General features: G+C 40.5%; 1 protein-coding gene across 1 annotated transcript in view; it reads right to left on the reverse strand.

The window, feature by feature from the left end:
- Window positions 1-17,698, reverse strand: part of XKR6 (XK related 6) — a 260,615-nt gene extending 242,917 nt beyond the window's left edge. The window contains exon 1 of the mRNA XM_043890917.1: window positions 16,069-17,698. Within this exon, the coding sequence (XP_043746852.1) occupies window positions 16,069-16,805 (737 nt within the window). The 5' untranslated portion in view covers window positions 16,806-17,698. The remainder of the gene's footprint in view (window positions 1-16,068) is intronic.
- Window positions 17,699-18,462: the final 764 nt, after the last annotated feature.

Genomic DNA, 18,462 nt, shown 5'->3' on the forward strand with positions numbered 1-18,462 from the left:
GTAGGCTGAGGTCCATGGGGTGGTGAAGAGGCGCACACAACTGAGCAACTTCACTTTCACTTTTCACTTTCATGCATTGGAGAAGGAAATGGCAACCCACTCCAGTGTTCTTGCCTGGAGAATCCCAGGGATGGGGGAGCCTGGTGGGCTGCCGTCTATGGGGTCGCAGAGTCGGACACAACTGAAGTGACTTAGCAGCAGCAGCAGTATGTCAAAAGACTGCCTGCCAGGGCACCTGAAGCCGGTGCTCTGGGACAACCCAAAGGGATGGGGTGGGGAGGGGGAGGCGGGAGGGGAGTTCAGGATGGGGGGACACATATGCACCTATGGCTGATCCATGTCGATGTACGGCAAGAGCCATCACAATATTTAATTATCCTCTAATTAAAATAAATAAATTAAAAAAAAACATAAAACAGAAGCAATATTGTAACAAATTCAATGAAGACTTTAAAAAAAATAAAAGACTGACTGTTAAATCTATTCTTGAATATGGACAACTCATTTTTTATACAAGCATTTATCAATATGTAAATAAATTACAAAGTGAATATAGTTTTCTTCTTGGTTTCACTTACAATGAGAACACACATTTAACAGATACGTATTTCTAACTGCTTTAACAATATCACATCCTTAGTTGAAGAATTTACTTTGAACACCTAAGCAAGGCATATTTCTACATGTAGAAAGAGGGTTTGATAACAGTCAAATAAAGGAAGAAAATTTGGTCTGGCAAGAACCTTATCAATGCCAGGTACAATTTTCAGGTAGAAAAAGCTGTTCATATCTAACATTTAGTAAGTGTTTAGTAAGTATCAAAGCATTATTCTTAGACTTTACATGTATTAACTCCTCGTTCTCAAAACAACCCTGTAAGGTAGTAATATCCTCCTCCACAAAGCTGTTCTGGATCTTTCTACCCCAAATAAGTACTATTTTACCTATGAGGAAACCCAAAACAAGAGAGGTTAGATAACAATACAAGTTAACAGCTTCAGACTAAGCGCTCAGGCTCCAGACGTGCTCTGGGGGCCTCAGCTCCCTTGGGCCTCCTCACAAGCAGTGTCTCGTCACCACAGGCCAGGCGATAGGAGGGAGAACTTGGATGTCAGATACCATCCATCCTTTATTGGGGTCAGCTCAGATTTAATAACACTTCGTTGTCTTTTTCAAAGTTGAGACCCTGGGTATCGCTGTGGTGACCAACACTAGGCCTTTTTAACCTAAGAGCGGTAGAAGCAGACGAGACCAATTTCAAAACATTATTTTTTAGGTAACACAGTTGAGGCCGGTTCCCAGTGGGACACTGTGACCGGAACACTGGTAAGAGGTGTGCCCTGATCCCAATGATTGGCTGTGGGGAAATAATTAGCGTTGCTTTTGCTTTTTAAACTGACAACAGTACTGGGCAAGGAAGAGAAAATGATATTGCTTGTTCATTGGTTTTCTGTGTTTAAGTTGTGAGCAGGACTATGAAGAAATAAAACTATCTGAAGGGTTTGTCTGTTGATTTTTTCAAATTTTCATAAAATACACGTGACATAAAATTTACTATCTTAACCATTTTTCAGTGTACAGTGAGTCCAGAGGCATTAGGCACAACCATCACCAGTACCCATCCACAGAACTCTTTCACCTTCCTGAACTGAAACTATGTAACCTGCCATTCCCCACCCCCAGCCCCTGGCAACCACCATTCTTTCTGTTTCTCTATGAGGCTGGCTACTCTAGTTAACTCATAAAAGTAGAATTATACAGTATCTGTCCTTTTTTTTGTTAACTGGCTTATGTCACTCAGCATCAAGGTTCCTCCAATGCTGTATCATGTGTCAGAATATCCATCCGCTTTAAGGCTGAGTAATGTTCCATTATACATACACATTATATTTTGTTTACCCACTCATCCATCCATGGACAGTGAGGCTGCTTCCATCTTTTGGCTATTATGAATGATGCTGTTATGAACATGTGGTACTGACATCTCTTCATGTTCCCGTTTCCAGTTCTTTAGGGTATACACCCAAGAGTCAAATTGCTGGATCATATATATATTTTTAAAAAAATCACCATTCTTCTTTCACAATGTCTACATAATTTTACATTACCAGCAACAGTGCATGAAGGTCCCAATTTCTCTACAACCTCACCAATACTTGTTATACTGGTTTTCTGACCGGAGCCATCTTTTTCTTTAAATTCTAGTATAGATGATTTACAGTATCATGCTAGTTTCAAATGTAGTTAGGAGTCGTCTAAAGAGTATGAAGTATTATTTACTGGATTTTTAAAAACATTATTATTTAAAGCTGTATCTACATCAACCAAGAGTGATTAATCATGTGAAATTTAGTGATTCATTCTTCCTTTGGTCTGGAGAAGTCCTATAATCTGTGTTGATTAATATTGCTACAGTGTCACTAAGATTTCAGAGAGTGCACCCACATGGGCTTATGAATGGAAAACTGAAAAGGCTTGTGAATAAGGTTGTAAACACAGTGTACAGCATTTCAACATCTGCAGCAGTATTAAGTTCCGGAATCCCTGAATGTAACAGTATTTGCTTTGATCAAGCTCAGACAGGGTCGCCCAGAGGCTTCTCACAACACGAGGGAGTCAGGTCTGCTTGCAGACTGGGCAGTGTCCTCTGGATACAACTGATGCAACGCTGGGAGTGAAAGACTATGCCAGCACCAGATAATATAAGTAAACACATTACAAGTATGAAAAGTTATATTAATAAGATCAACCAGACAAAAAATGTTATCTCAAGTAGTGTGTATTTGACCTGTAACACCATACAGCTCCTATTAAGGATTTCGGTGTCTAGATTTTATTCTAATTATTATTTGCAGTTTTCTCTCTCAAGCACAATAGTCTGAGAAGATATTAATTATGTATTACCTATACAGGTCACAGATTTTGGCTTTGTAAGAAAAAAAAAAAGATCCTCATCTAGACCCTGGTACAGTCTCAACTGGTGGTGATATTATGTAGAGAAACTTTAATTATTAAATAACCTCTAAATAAATACATATATGTCTTAAAGCTTTAGTAACGTAATTTTTAAAAGCCAATTAAGAATACCAGAAAATGTAACCTAAGTCACATTTGAAATTAACAAACAAGTATCTTAAAACAAGTTAACTGTTAAATTTTCACTATTAAACAAACAGGCCTCTACCTTTAAATATTTTCTGAATTCCAGAAAGATTTATAAAACATATCAACATGTTCTGATGAAAATTTTCAGTTTCATTTTTACATTAAATCATACTTAGATGCTTTAACACCTTTATAAGGAATTTTTAGATAATTTTAATCCATTCCCAGTGGTTATTAACACACAAAACAAAATCCAATTAGTTTCAGTATAAAGTTTTAGTGTAAATTTCTTAGGTATTTTAAATTTAAATTTCTTAGAATTTTGCACACATATTTAGGTTATACATTTGGTGGCCTGTACAATTAACAGATAAAAACAAGGAGTGACTTTTGAGAGCAGTTATTTGGAGAATAGCAGTCAACAAGTTCCCTAAGTACGGGATATAGTTTTGTTAAAGTTACAACAATTTATCAAGATTCCAAAGTGTCCTAAACACAGATGAACTATTTCTTTTAAGACCTGAAACACTGACAAGGCACAGGTATAGAGCACTTTCTTTTTAAGTACTTTTTATTTAGTCTATGAAGGTCACTTTAATCTCAATGAAGTTTCTTCTAAAGAAAAATTATTCAAAACTCTAGTTGTATATTTTAGCTTGGTGTATTTAGCATAGATCACACAAAATTATTAAACACAGCTGCTACCTTTAAAAGCTAATTTAAATTGCTACCTGTCTTACCTGACCAGTTAAAATAAAGTCGATCTAATTTTTATGACCCACAGGCTAAGAACGGTTTTAACATTTTTAAGTGTAAAATAAGGCACCTGACATGGCTAGCAAATCCTAAAATATTAAATTAAAATATAAATCAAAGTTTTAAAAATAACTGTCTCTTTTATTTTCCAAGTAATAGCAATTTACATTACATACACACACACGCACATACAACCTCTTTTAACCTAATTTGTAGGGTACCTGATCTAAGTACAGGATTCTTTCTCAGTCTCTGGTCACCAAAACCACAAGCTCCCTCTTCTGTTGCACAAAGCTGTCCCCCAGCAGGACCACATTCCCAGGCTTTCTTTTATGTGGGCATGGTCACAGGGCAGTTCTCCCTATGGGATGTTATTAGCATCAGTGATGTGAGTCGCTTCAAGTCAGGGCACTTGAGAAGCAGTTATGCTTTCTTCATATTCTCTTTCTCTGGCTGAATGATGAGGGAGTAGAGTCCCTAAAGAAAGCCAAAACCATGGTCAGCCAGGACTGCCCACTGTAGGCAATGCGTTTCCCGTGTTGAGCCATGGAGATGTTTATTATATTACAGTTACTTAAGAAAAACAATGCAATATCAACATACACATCGTATGTTTGCTGCCTTTCACATTTAACTAACTTCTACTTAATGTGGAAGTTCTCCCAATCCTAAAACAAAACCAAACCCTATGAAAACAGACTGTTTACATTGCTGAAAGCCGTCTGTTCTACCCATCAGTCTTTATCTTGACAACTGGCTACTGTTGCTCTTTTTTCCCATTTACTGTATGCTCAGATGACTTTTAATTTAAAACCCCACTATAAATACATTTCAAATGAGTCGAAACTTAAAGCCATTCCTGCTTCATATATGTAGCTCAAGTGCTAACACAGCACTGAGACATGAACTCATTCCATTCAAGGACTATGTTACAGAGCAGAAATGTGTAAGTCGATTGAAATAGTCCCTCTTCACTTCTTTATTGTATATAAAGTCCAAAAAAACTCGAGAAGAATAATAAATTTCACTTAACCTTGACACACTGTAGGATCTCTAAACTAGAGAGACTTTCTAAAACAGAACTTTCTAAAACAACAGAACCTGGACAACTCCAAACTCTGCATCTTGACACCATCACAGATTCAAAAGCATGTCAGTTATGCCACAACACGTGCTTCTGTAACATGGAGTCTTTCACACATGACTGGCAAAATGGGAACGACAGCAGTGTAATGCTGGTTTCTAAGTGATCCTTCCCAGCATGCTCGTGTTTCAAAGCTATCAAGGACAATATTTTTCACAAATAATAAAGAATCAGTGGGGGGTGGGATGGGGGGTAGAAAATCGGTGAGATTCTTACCAAAGCACCTTCCTTTAGTACAAGCAGTGGTGGCTGACTTAGCGTCTTCCGTATCTGTTGCACTTTGCACTACCTGGTGATGCTTGTGGGCACACAGGAAGGCTAAATCCTGGACCAGAGCTTTAATTTTGGTGAAAACTGGTCACCAATAGAAGCTAATACCTGCAAGAATCTACAGATCAAAGAAGGAAAAACATGTCCCAGGATAAAACAAGGTCTTGAACCATCTAGATATGAAGCTGAGCACAAATGTCCCCAATGCTACAATGCTATTATTTTTATTTGGATTGTCACTGTTTTTGTTAGTGCTCTGGTTATAAAGTCACATGGTTTTAAGCAGTCTAGCCTTAATCCTATTTTTCCCACAGTCCTGTAAGCTTCATTGTTTGATTTGACAGAAGAGAGGGTTTTCAGGAATATCACATTATGGTAGATATGTCTGTACCACGAATTGAGACTGTAAACTACAAATGCCAAATAGGTAGAATGACACATTCCAACCTTACAGGACCCCACTCAAAATCTTGTAAAATATCTGACAAATACCATCTTATTTCATCCTAGACCACTACATCTTGAAAACTACCTCAAAATTCTGTGGTCCCTATTAAATAATGGAAATAACAAATATGACCCACAAATGGCACAAAGATGTTCCAATTCTCTATGTTTCCAAATTTATGTTATAGTTGCTTTTAACTTCAGCTGCATTTTGACATTTGCGAATAGAGTAGTAAGTCCTTAATGTAGCTTCTCTTTTCTTCCAACCCCAAAACGTGCCATTACCCACTAGGTTTAAGCAAAATCACTTGAGACTGCTTAAATTTTGAATATATAACTTCTTTATTGGAAGGTACAACCTCTTCCTTCAGAGTCAGCTTTGATGAAAACCGCCTTACAGAAGGCAAAATGACAGTATCTTAAATATATAAGGCTATGTACAACTACTAACTATTTAGTTCACTACTCAAAAGCTGCATTCCTTAAAACCAAGCAAAATGACAGATCTGGAGTTCTCTTCATTTTTATCCAGAATCACAGAGAATACAACCAGCATACGGTGTGCTTGCCCCTACATCCTGTGTCCCTCTCTGCCAGCTATTGACCCTCTTGGGGTTTCTGATCCTGAGCTTCCCAGTTACAAGGAACTCGGGTTTTCTCACCACTACCACAGGACCTTTCGAGATGGAGCTCAACGGGGTGTTATTTTGGTGTGCATAGATTTTAGGGGACCCTGTTGATCCCTGTACTAGTATCTTACCAGCAGGGAACAGCACAGTTAAAGACTGTACAACCCCTTCCTGACCCCTCCTCGAGCCATTCCTGCCTGTGAATCCATCAAGCCAAATGTTAGGTTATTTTTCTTCTCTGCTGCCTTCATTCCTGTCTCTAATGACACCTATTTAACACCTATTAGGATACTTCTCCCCTTTCATTCACCAGTTTCTTTTTAGGAAGCCTATCCTTGGCACCAATTTCAACAAATATAACATTTCTGAAAATCTGAGACATGAAATTCACTCTGGATTGAATATCAATTTACCTGACATAACAAAATGCCTCTAACCTGGCACTTCTGGAGCACCAACAGTGATCATTCGTGCTAATAATGACCTTGAAGTACTTCAAACTTCCAAAGAAGCTTCTGAATCAAAAGAAGATTCAATTATATGCTGTACAGTTTTAATGTGAAATTCTTTGACAGTATTCTCAATCTTAAGTATAACTGGTATGCCATAGCATATGGGAAATATACCCACTGGATTAATATACATGTTCACCAACCATTCCAGCTAAGAGTAAGGTCTGACTAGAAATTGCTTAAATACTGGTGTTCCATTAAATCATCATCAGAGCTTCCTTTATTCACTCCACCCCTCTATATATCTGATACACCTAGTGCTCAAGTTTACAAGAAAAAAAAATTTCCAAGTGATTCTAATGTAAACTCCTTCTCCTTGAGAACTACTGCTGTAAATACTAATAGAAATCAGTCGATGCGAAAGTGAAAGTCGCTCAGTCGTGTCAGACTCTTTGCGACCTCATGGTCTATACAGTCCATGGAATTCTCCAGGCCAGAATACTGGAGTGGGTAGCCTTTCCCTTCTCCAGGGGATCTTCCCAACCCAGAAATCGAACCCAGGTCTCCCACACAGCAGGCGGATTCTTTACCAGCTGAGCATAAGGGAAGCCCAGAAATCAGCTATAGATATGTGGTTTTCATCCTTGCACTGCTTGGGGAACATTCTGAAAACATAGGTTTTTAAAATATATAGATTCCAAGGCCCATCCCAGGCCCTGCTAGGTCATAACCTCTTATGGCAGAACCCAAATATCTGACTCTCCAGGTGATCCTGACACAAAGTCAAGGTCTGAAAACAACTGCTTTATAACCTTAAGAGCTATTTTACTCCTGGTGTTTACAACAGGTAGACAGAGAATCAACATATGGATATATCCCCTCAGCAGAGTTTAACACATTAGACTAAAAATCAGAGGTCTCCAAGAACCTCAGCATGTACGTCCAGCGAACCCAGTGGTTCAAGAATATTATTCCTCCACTTTCAATAAGCCAGAAGAGCAAAACCCCAAAGTAAAACAAAGTTTTTTGGTGGGAAGAGTCTCCTGATCATTATAAGAAAAATAGGATGTAGAAACTGCATATATTTTGCCATCAGTGAGATCTGCTTCAAAACTTTCCTCCACCAGTTACCAATGACTTATTACTCAATCTCTCTAAACCCATTTCTTCACCTGTAAAATGGGCACAAAAACCTTAACAGAAAGTTAAATGAGACAATATTTGTAAAAACGGAATTTCTATATGCCATCTCCACTCTCCTTTGAGTCATACACTCTAACCTATTATACATACTTTTATTAGCCCTTACCTCAGGTTACTGCTATTACAGACAAGAGAACACATGAGACAGATTTCAATTTTGTTCCTCCAAAACTAGCATGAAGCATAAACTCTGTCTACTGACAACCGGCTGAAAACCCACCAGTGCCTAGATTCACAGTAACTTCAGGATGGAATTCTTCCTTACCTCTCAGGTTCTGATTCCAGTATAGCAACAGCCCTCCAACTTTAGAGAGGTAAGAAGGACTGGGGAGCTTGTTTAAAATACAAACCCCACCTCCCACCAGCAAAGTCATAATTGATTCAGGCAAGGACAGCAAAAATACACATTCCCAGACTTCCCTGGAGGTCCAGGGGTTAAGACTCCAAAATCCCAATGGGGAGGGGTTAACGAGTTTGGTCTCTGGTCAGGGACTAGGATCCCACAGGCATCACAATGCAGTCTCCCCTCCAAAATTACACATTCCCTGGTCCAACTCCCTAAGGTTCTGATTCTTTAAGCCCTTAGTAGACCTAAAGTCCCAGGCCTACCCTAACAAGATAACAGAGAACAAGAAGTTCTCTGACCGCCCTAAGAAACACAGCCAAAGAGAGAAAGCAGAACATGCGTACTGTCTGGAAGGGTCTGGGTGCCTAATTCCCTGCCAGCTGTTTTCTCACTGGCCTTTCCAAGCCATGGATTTGGTATCTTCCTCACCTTTGCCACCTTTCTTCATGTGAGCAGTATGTTTAAGATAGGATGAAAAGGGGGCATAAGGGGAAAGAGAAACTTTTTATTTCATGTACCTACGATTCTTTGGGAGCATCTAGCCAGAGTAAACAGTAACTATCAACTCTTCCTCCCTTCCAAGGGTGCTATGAAGAAAACTGATGTGTTTCCTTTTCTGTGAACTGAATATTCAAATCTCTTCCTGGAAATGAGTTGATGAACATACAATCCACATTCTGTAAATTCATGACCAAGATACAACAGAAATAGCTTCCTCACAACTAAAAAGAAAAACAACCAAAATATGCATTCAAAACAAGTTACTTTAAAAACCACTTGTTTGATATTTCATGATGAAAGCAATATACATAAAGGACACTTTTTGTTAGCAATATGCAAAATTTTGCCTTTAGGATACTGTCATTTTGCTTTAAAGTATATTAAAATAATGCAATATACTAAGATCAACAGATTTACCTACATTAGACATGCAGAAAAGAAAAATCTAAGGTTGAATTTTATCTAATAAAATACAAAACACAAAAAGATTCACTTAGAATCATTTCCAAAAATCGCTTACAACTAACAAGAAAGCTAAAATATTTTTCTAAAAAAAAATTTTTTTTTTTTTTTTACTGACACTAACTTTTCAAAGTTAGAGCATACATATCAAATGATTAATTGCAGTTGGTGACTTTAAGGTTCTTCCCAATTAGAAATTAATCTTGGTAATCAATTCAGAAAAACCCCAAAAATGTATGTTAGACATGTACATCACTTTAGCTAAACCTAACAGTAAAATATGTTAAACAGAAGATTATAAAAGGACACTTTAATTTTAGCTGAAATTGCAAATTCCATAAAAGTTGCTAATAAACCAGGAAAACAACTATCTGCTATAAATTTTAACCTTAGCTAGTAATATATTAATATATATAATGCTTCTATAGGTAGCAAAATGATTACAAGTAATGAAAAATTTTAAATTAAGTCAAAATAAATGATACTACTTCAAAGTAGTTCCTGGGAAATCCACACTTAAAAATATTTTAATTGTTCAAACTAGGGTCTGAAATTTCTTGTTTAAAACTTCAGAGTGTTAATACCTATAGCACAATGGACGCCGAAATGGAGGGACCTGAAAAATCAATGAATCTAAGTCTTTATTTGACAAACATGAGGAAATTGAGTCCAGAGTTTTTTGGCAACTTGCAGAATGATAGACCTGATTCCTTAACTCCAATGTCCCCTTTTTATTATTGATGTGTCCTGTGGTATTTTTTTTTCCCTTCTTTTTTGAGTATCTCCAATAGGGATAAATAGTGGATTGTCTTAGGCAAAAATCAAGTCAGTGAACTTTCTAAATGAGGCTACACTTTCATTATTTTCTGAAAAAAATGAATGCTTTCGGAGCCAAATAAGAAATTCAGAATTTCTGTGTAGAATAAACAGGGTACAGAGAGTATCACAAGGAGTAAACTGAAGTTTTACCCACAATGGTGTTTGCAGAAAGCACACTGTAAATCAAACCAGCCCATGGCGAAAACAGCAACAACAGAAACACTTTCTTTCTTTCTGCATCCCACCTAATTTTTGCAATGGCTTCCCAGGTAGCTCAGTGGTAAAGAACCCGCCTGCCACTGCAGGAGACACACAAGAGACGGGTTCAATCCCTAGGTCAGGAAGATCCCCTGGAGGAGGAACTGGCAGATCCACTCCAGTATTTATTCTTGCCTGGAAAATCCCAGGGACAGAGGAGCCTGGAGGGCTACAACGCATGGGGTCACAAACACTCGGATGTGACTGAGGGACTGAGCATGCAAACATAATCACTTCAGTACTCCAGAATCTAACCATTACATAACCCTAACTGACGGACCTTATGGAAGTTTGCAAAATCAAAGCAAATGATGTTAAAAAGCAGAAATGAACTGCCCATGATTTATGACACGTGCCTACTAGGTTTCGGGCAATATGAATTTGGTGTTTTGTTTCTGGATCATTCTGAAAATACTAGCCTTCCTTCAACACTTTACAATTTTACTAAAAGTGTGCCATTTTTTCATCACCTTCCTTTGAAAATTCACCATAGATGTCTAGTTTGTTCTGTTTCTGTCCACTCAAAAATAAGAAATAATCTTCAGAGAGTCTCTCCTCATACTCTCCTTTAGGTACATAGCTCTTTGTCCAAATATAACTCTTCTACTCTCACAACTAATCATGTATTTCTATGATTTTTCAAGTGGTGAGAGGAGGAAGACAATAACAAGAAGGGACTGTCTTTGTTAAATTTGTCCCTTTTTTTCTTGATGGTATCAAAGCTTCTTGCCCATTAAAAGATGATAAGTTATCTTACATCTTCTTTTAGTGCTTTTATAATTTAAAATTTCCTATGTTTACTTTTAATTCTTTTAGAATTTTTGTTTATGTAGAGAGCAATTTTCCCCCTAACTAGGTAGTCAATTGACTATCATTTGCTAAATAATCTTCTTCTCCCTTCACTGATTAGAAATGCCACCTTCACTATCTACTAAATTCCCAGAAACCTGTCAATTTCTCTTTATCCTACTTCAACACCTATTTGCTTTATTCCTCTGCCAGTGGCACATTGATCTAATTATTGACACTTTATAGTACATTCACTTTTTGACAGAGGAACATTTTTCTTTTTCAAGATTTTTTTTGACTATATACATGCATCATTTTCTCAGATCAATTTTTCTCGGGTTTACCGTCAAAAAAAAAAAAAACAAAAAACACCCACTGACTTTCTTTTGAACCAGAATTCTATTAAATATATACACAAAAATGGGGGGAAAAGATTCTTACAATATTGAGATTCCCATCCAGTAATAAACAGATACTACAGAAAGTCCCCCTACACACACACAGACATAGACACAAACTCACATATACAATCTTTTATGGTGACTCTGACTAGGATTCTGGCCCCAAATGAATGATTTTCCTTATTTGTAAAATAACACTTCCATTCCTAAATCACAACATTTTAGAGCTAGAGGGACATTACAGACCACTTAGTCCAACACCTCTTGTAATCCCAGTCATATTTACCTCAAGTCTACTTAGGAGAATCATTTAAAAATTAATTTCCCTTCAACATGCAACACAATCATAAAAGTGCTATTTGAATCACATTAAAAGGCAAAGAAGAATACTTTGAGTTTAGGAATCCTTTTAGAATGAGATCCATGCTTAGGTTCAAAGAAAAAAACCCTGAGTATGATAAGTGCATACACTTAAGATAATCCCAAGTACTGTGTTTAGACACTCATGTTTCCAAGGTAAAGTTGTTTTGTTATGATATTGTCCAGGAACCAAGTTTCACATTATCAAAGCATTCCATTCCCAATTGTTCCACCATATTAAGAACACAAATCCAATAACAATCTCCAAATGGAATAAGCCTGAAACCCAATTCTTAAAAGCGCTTCTCAAGCCTGGCTGACCATCTGATTACCTGTGGAGCTTCTAAAAATAAGATTGCTTGGGTCTCACCTTGGGATTCTTCCTCAGCAGGTCCAGCAATGCTCAGGCATTTTTTTTTTTTTTTAAATGTTGTAGTAGGTTCTATTCTCAGCCTGAATTAAGAACCACTATTCTAAAATATTCAACAAGAACAAACCTCCATAATTTTCTAAGTATCCCTACACTTGGGGGTAAGGGGAAGTGGATAATTTATAGAAGCATCTTCACCAATACTTGCTGCTGATTACAGAGAGCTATGTCCTATGTCCTTATGTTATACCACAGTCTTGAAGTGAAAAAAAAAAGCTAAAATAAAGCTTTAGATTGTTCACAGGTTGATGACCCCATTATGGTAGGTGAACCATTTTCCCCTTTTTTTGGTCCCTTGAAGGCAACCCTTTACTCCACCTCATCTCCCAAGGTAAAGACCAACTGAAGTTCACTTTTAAAGTGGCAGAAAGAATTAATATTTTAAGAAAAATCTTTAAAACATACCCATAAAAATAAGTACATAAAAAGAAAAATTAATGATTGGATTGCAACATCATGACATTCCACGACATTTTAGTCAAAGAAACTGTGCTCCTTGACTGCAGTGAACTACCAGCACACCAAGCACTCTCTAAAAGTAGCACAAAAGCAAAGAAAGGCTGATACACTGAAGGAAAAAACTTAACACACAAAAATGCAATATGCAAACCTATTCCTAAGCTTCAACCTTCCAAGAAAATGATCTCACTTTCTAATAACAACACATTGTCCTAAACTGTGAAGCCTGGTATAACTCCTGTTCCTGGTATGAGTGACTCACAGACCTGCTATCCCTGGGAAAACACCTGAAAAATAGAGCACATAAAGCTAGACAGAAAGCTCCACATTAAGTAATTAGTGATGGTAAAGCATGCATTAAACAGACTTCAATCACAAGGTTCATGAAACAGTCATCCTACAGGTAACTATCCTTCCATGCTTCCATGTTTTGGCCCAACCAAAAACATTTTTCGACATTCTAGGGAGTCATCTGATGAAAGAGATGTCAAATGTTTTCCATCTTGACAGGAAAGGCAACATGCACAGAAATTCACCACTTTACTGTCAAAAAAACCTAATTTTTCTTAAATAAGCACTGTGCTTTGGTCCAAGCAAAGAGTCAAATAATTTTACATTAAAAAAAAAAAAAAGGCAAGTGAAGAGACAAGTTTCATGGTTTAATGCAATCAGTTTTGACAACCTCACCAACATCTTTTCTTGGGAATTTAGCCCAAAACAAATACTTAGATCTTAGCCTTTAAGTCACATGACCACGTGAAGTACATAAAATTTAAGGAGCAAACATGACTCAGAGAACTTCTGTAACCCAAAAGATCTGCAAAAAAGCTGAGATGATGTATGTTTATAAACAATGACAAGCTTGCCAAGAGATTAAAGCTAAAAAAGAATAAACACTTTTCTCCAAAGCTTTTACTTATGAATGATTTCCATGGAAGCCACGTGCCTAGCATGTGTTAAAGAAAGACCCTGCTCCTGGAGTATTTCAAGCAAAACAAGAAAAAAAAAATTTAGAAAAATCCTTCCTCAGTAAGTATTTCAATTGAAGTACAGTATTAATACATTAGAATAAATAACATAGCTCCATTACCATGTCTTTTAGTATCAACTTTATAAACCATTCAGACATATATCCTAATCTTGAAAAAAGAACAAAAAACTCAGACATGGTAAATCACAGATACCTTTCAAAAAAAAGTCCACAACCTGAACTTTTACTCTGTCAAATACAATTAAGGTTTAGGTAAATGGGTCGGGTTGGGGGGATTATTCTGGCTAAAATATTTGTGAAACAGAACTCCAATTTTAGTATGTTCCAAAAGCTTACTACTAAGAAATACCTAGGATGGATTACATTAGAAACAATTTTCTCAGGAATCTGAACCTGACACCAAGGTTTTGATTGCCCACATCTCCATGTCTAAAACCTGGAGAGATAGGTAACTTAGGCTTATTCGATACAAGCCTACTTATTAATTACATGCTGTTAAACTTTACTACTATTTCAAAAACCTCTCCCTATACTTTTTGTCTCTCTTGCCTTCATTCCTTTGCCTGTCACCAACCTACAAGAAACCAAAAACAGTATCCCCCATACCAAACATACTCTTCGATTCAGTACGGATTGGGATGTTTTCAGAGCTAGACTTCCAATTTAAAACATACTTCAAAATTTCCCTTGACCCCCAAATTTGGCTCATAATAGCTAAAAGTTAATCAGCATCCCCCCCCCCCATTTTTACCCCCTTTTTCTATAGACCTATCAGCAGGAAACAAATTATCTGCAAACAGGGCTGGGAAAAAAAGTTGCTTGTTCAACCTAGGAACACAAGACCAGGAAAACCACTCACAAGATCAGGAAAACTCCAATCCTGAATTTGCATGTAAATTCTGGAGGACAAAAGTCTCACATTGTGATTCTACTTAATTCAATTCCATGCTTTCTGAAACATTTGTATTTAAAATTCTGAATAGCCACCTAGACAATACAAAAGACAACGAACTTTATTTCAGTTAACCTAGGTACATCTCAGTAAACAGAAAAATCTGAGCACCTAAAATCTCCTCCTAGGCATAGGAGCCTGAGCAATCTAGGCAAAATGTCTTCTCACAGAAGCAATGTACCTGAAGAGCTTCCTATCATTTCTCTTCAGAAAGGTTTTTTTTTTCTTGTAAACACTCTCATCCACACCTCAGTGTCTCCAAAATACATTCAAACTGATTTAAGTTGGAGGACGCAGATTTACCAAGGTTTTTATAAGATCATTGCCTTAGTTTAGCCAGTTAACGCTGTCAAAAAAAGGGGGGGGGGGGGATCTGCAAGTGGTTTTTGAAGGATTTACCTGGCACACGGGAAATGTACAAGGGGGTAAGGCCCCCAGAGCCAAGCTTGGGGCTTGTGCAAACATAAATCACCTACGTACTGCCCTGGCTACCAAAACCAACATTCCACCAGGGTGTGTATCCAGGTGGCTGAGTGATTTTCTGCAAGTGAGAATTAAAAACGCTTACACCCATCACATACTATACAATTTTACCTGTTATTAAAAAAAAAGGCACGTCTAATTCAGCCCAAAACACCCCCCAAAAAAAGTCCTTTTTCCTTCAAGGAGAGCAGCAGTTTGTAGTCATTTGCAAGGCACGGGATTGCAGGAAAGGAGGAGGGGGCGTGGAATGGAGGGGGGCCAAAAGAAGAGCCAGCCAGGGGGTTTGCACAGGGCCCCCACACAGGCCACTGCGGAGAGAAGACGGGGAAAAGAGGGGAGGATGTCTCACCGGGGGACAAAACCGAGTGCAAACTGGCTGGAAGAAGGAAGGTTCCCCCCCAGGAGGCGAGCTGGGGTGCAGATAAAAAGCGCTAGCGGCTGGTTACCTTGGGATACAGGGCAAAGGGACCCCGGGAATATGAGAGGTCTACGGAGATAAGAGGGGAGAGAAAGGGTGAGGCAGGGTCTGCGCTAAGTGCGAACCAGGGATGGAGACAAACAGCCGGACTTGGGCCTCCCCGGGCCAAAAGGCGTGGCCAGGGATCCAGACCGAACGATGGTCTACTTGAGACGCCAGGGGAAGTGCGTGGCAAACGCTCCTTCAAGACCCCCGGGCCAAGGCCCGTCCGAGGAGCCCACCTGCAGGGCACCTCGGGGGCAGAGCGCACTCTGGAGGGCTCGGCCTCGCCCGCGGGGCCCTCTGCAGGGCTGGCTGGCCAGGCCCCCGCCCCCACCCCCGCAGTGTTCTTACCTCCACACCTGCCCCATCTGCAGCAGGTGGATGACCGACTGCCAGATCCACACGGAGAGGCGGCAGAGGCGCTGCGCCCCCGGCGTGGCCGTGGCCCCCGCGCCGTGGCCGTAGCCGGCCCCCATCATGGGGGGGCCCCGGCTGCTGAGCCCCTCCACGGCGCCCAGCCCGCCGCCCGTGTAGTCCTGCACGAACCAGCGGAAGCTCAGGCTCTGCACCAGCAGCGACGGCACCAGCACGAAGAATAGGGTCAGCCCGAAGTAGCCGTAGTCCCCCTTGCGGTAGTAGTCGAGGGCCAGCCACAGGTCGGTGCCCACGTCCCCGAAGAAGACCAGTAGCGCCAGCACGATCCACAGGCAGTCGAGCCACGGCCGCTCCACCTGCGGCGGCTGCGGCCGCTCGGCCGAGGGCGTCGGGGGTTGGCGACCGGCGGCCGCGGGCGGCTGCAGCGGCTGGTCCCCCCCGTCGGCGGCGGCGGCGCTGCGGCGCGGCTTCTTGCCCAGGAGGGAGCGCAGGCAGGCGGAGCGGCAGCCCCAGTAGCACGAGGAGGTGTTGCAGCAGTGGCAGATGTGCAGAGAGCTGCTCTCGCCGGGTTCGCTGCCGTCGCCGCCGCCGCCGCCACAGCCGCCTCCCCCGGGCTCCCCGTCCTCCTCGCCGCCGCTGCCCACCGCCTCGTCCAGGTTGTGCAGCTGGGCGAAGCCCACCCCCACGCCACCGCCATCGGATTTCGCCGCCATCTTGACTCTCTTCCCAGCTCCGGAGGTTGGGGGGGGAGGGACGGGGGGGGTAAGAAGGCAGGGAACGGGGAGGGGGGGGGAAACGAATGGAGAGGAAGGGGGGCGGGGAGGAAGCGGGGGAGCAAACGAACGAGGGGGGAGTGGGCCAGGGAACCCCCTCCGCTTCCGGGTAGTTGGCGTCACTTCCGGGCGAGCCCCCCAATCGCACGGCGCCCGCAGCTCCCCAGCCCTACCCTCCCGGCCAAGATGGCCGCCCTCCTGTGCCTCAGCTGCTTGGCGGGGGACCGGGGGGTTCACCCCGCCAGGGCTCCCCTTCCCCTCTTCCGTTGACCCCGAAACCCATCAGGTTGACCCCTCGGCGTTTCTGAATCCCGCTGGGCCGAGTAAGGCGGTCCAAAGTGATCCCTGGAGGGGGCAGTGCCAGACGTTTTGGGGTCCCCTTCCTCAGCGTCGCAGCTCTCAGCTTTCCTCCTGGAGAAACGCCCCCTAACACCCTCCCGGCTGCTGGCGGAGGGGCGGGACCTCTGAGGGAAGGGGCGGAGCTAGTGCAAAGCAGGTGATTACGTGTCACTTCCGGGAGATAGGATGACCTCATTGTGTAGTTAGACAACCCACCCCCCATCAAAATGGCTGTGTCTCACCTCTTTGGCTGTTCCCCCCCCCCCTTTTTGATGTTTTTCTTTTAAATTTATTTCCTGTTCTTTTCTTATTTTGAGGGTCTTTAGAAATTGTATGTCAGTTTAGGTTCCCACTCACAACTTATTAACTCTCACTTCCATATAGACAACTCCCTCCTCTTTTACCTCTGTTGACCCCCTGACTTCCTTGTCTCTGATAACTTCCATCTTTTGCAATAAACTTCCCACCATTCCCTCAAGAAAAATGCAGGCAAAATCCAGTTAAAAATCAGCTTAATTGCATCTTTAAAAGTAGAGCATAGAGACTGGATTGGCATATTGTGACCTTGAGTGTATTTTCTTCACTATTAAAATGTGTTTCTACCAACTTTTTTTAAAAGTATGCAGTTTTTTCAATTTTGTGACCTTAATTTGGAAAATTCAAAACTAGCCAGGGTTTAAGCTGTTTCAAGTACTTGTTCAAGGTTTTGGATGTGTGAAAATTGCCTCCTAGAATTTTGGGGGTGCTAAGCCTCTGGTCAATAAATATGGCTTTAAATAAATGAAAATATTATCAATGTGCTAAATCATTAAAATAGGTGCAGGGTACACTACTTAATCTTAACAATTTACAAAAGTGAAGCAGCACTGAATGGGTTTGAATTACAGTGATCTTCTAGTGAAAGTATATTGGAAGCCAGATAGAGCAAGCTGCATGGTCACAGCTGTTACTGGTCAGGTGAGAGGAACATTTTGGAGTTACAAGAAAAAAAATTTCAAACTGAATTTTCTCCTTGATGTCTCTGGATTTTTGTGGTCATTTTTCTGATTCTACATCTCCCTTCAGAAAAACCTAATGATGCCAATAATTTTCTTTGGAATATAGAGGACAAACTAGGTAATATTTATATGGCATTGAGGTTTTATGGAAGAAAAATGCCTTTGAAATTTTCAGTACCCTTATTTTGAGATAGTGTTTAACACCAAAGTTCCTACTTCAGTTTTGGAGGTGACAGAGCAAGGTGAGTGTTCTGTATGTT

This window comes from Cervus elaphus, chromosome 29, assembly GCF_910594005.1.
Source record: "Cervus elaphus chromosome 29, mCerEla1.1, whole genome shotgun sequence".
In the NCBI taxonomy this organism is placed as follows: domain Eukaryota; kingdom Metazoa; phylum Chordata; class Mammalia; order Artiodactyla; family Cervidae; genus Cervus; species Cervus elaphus.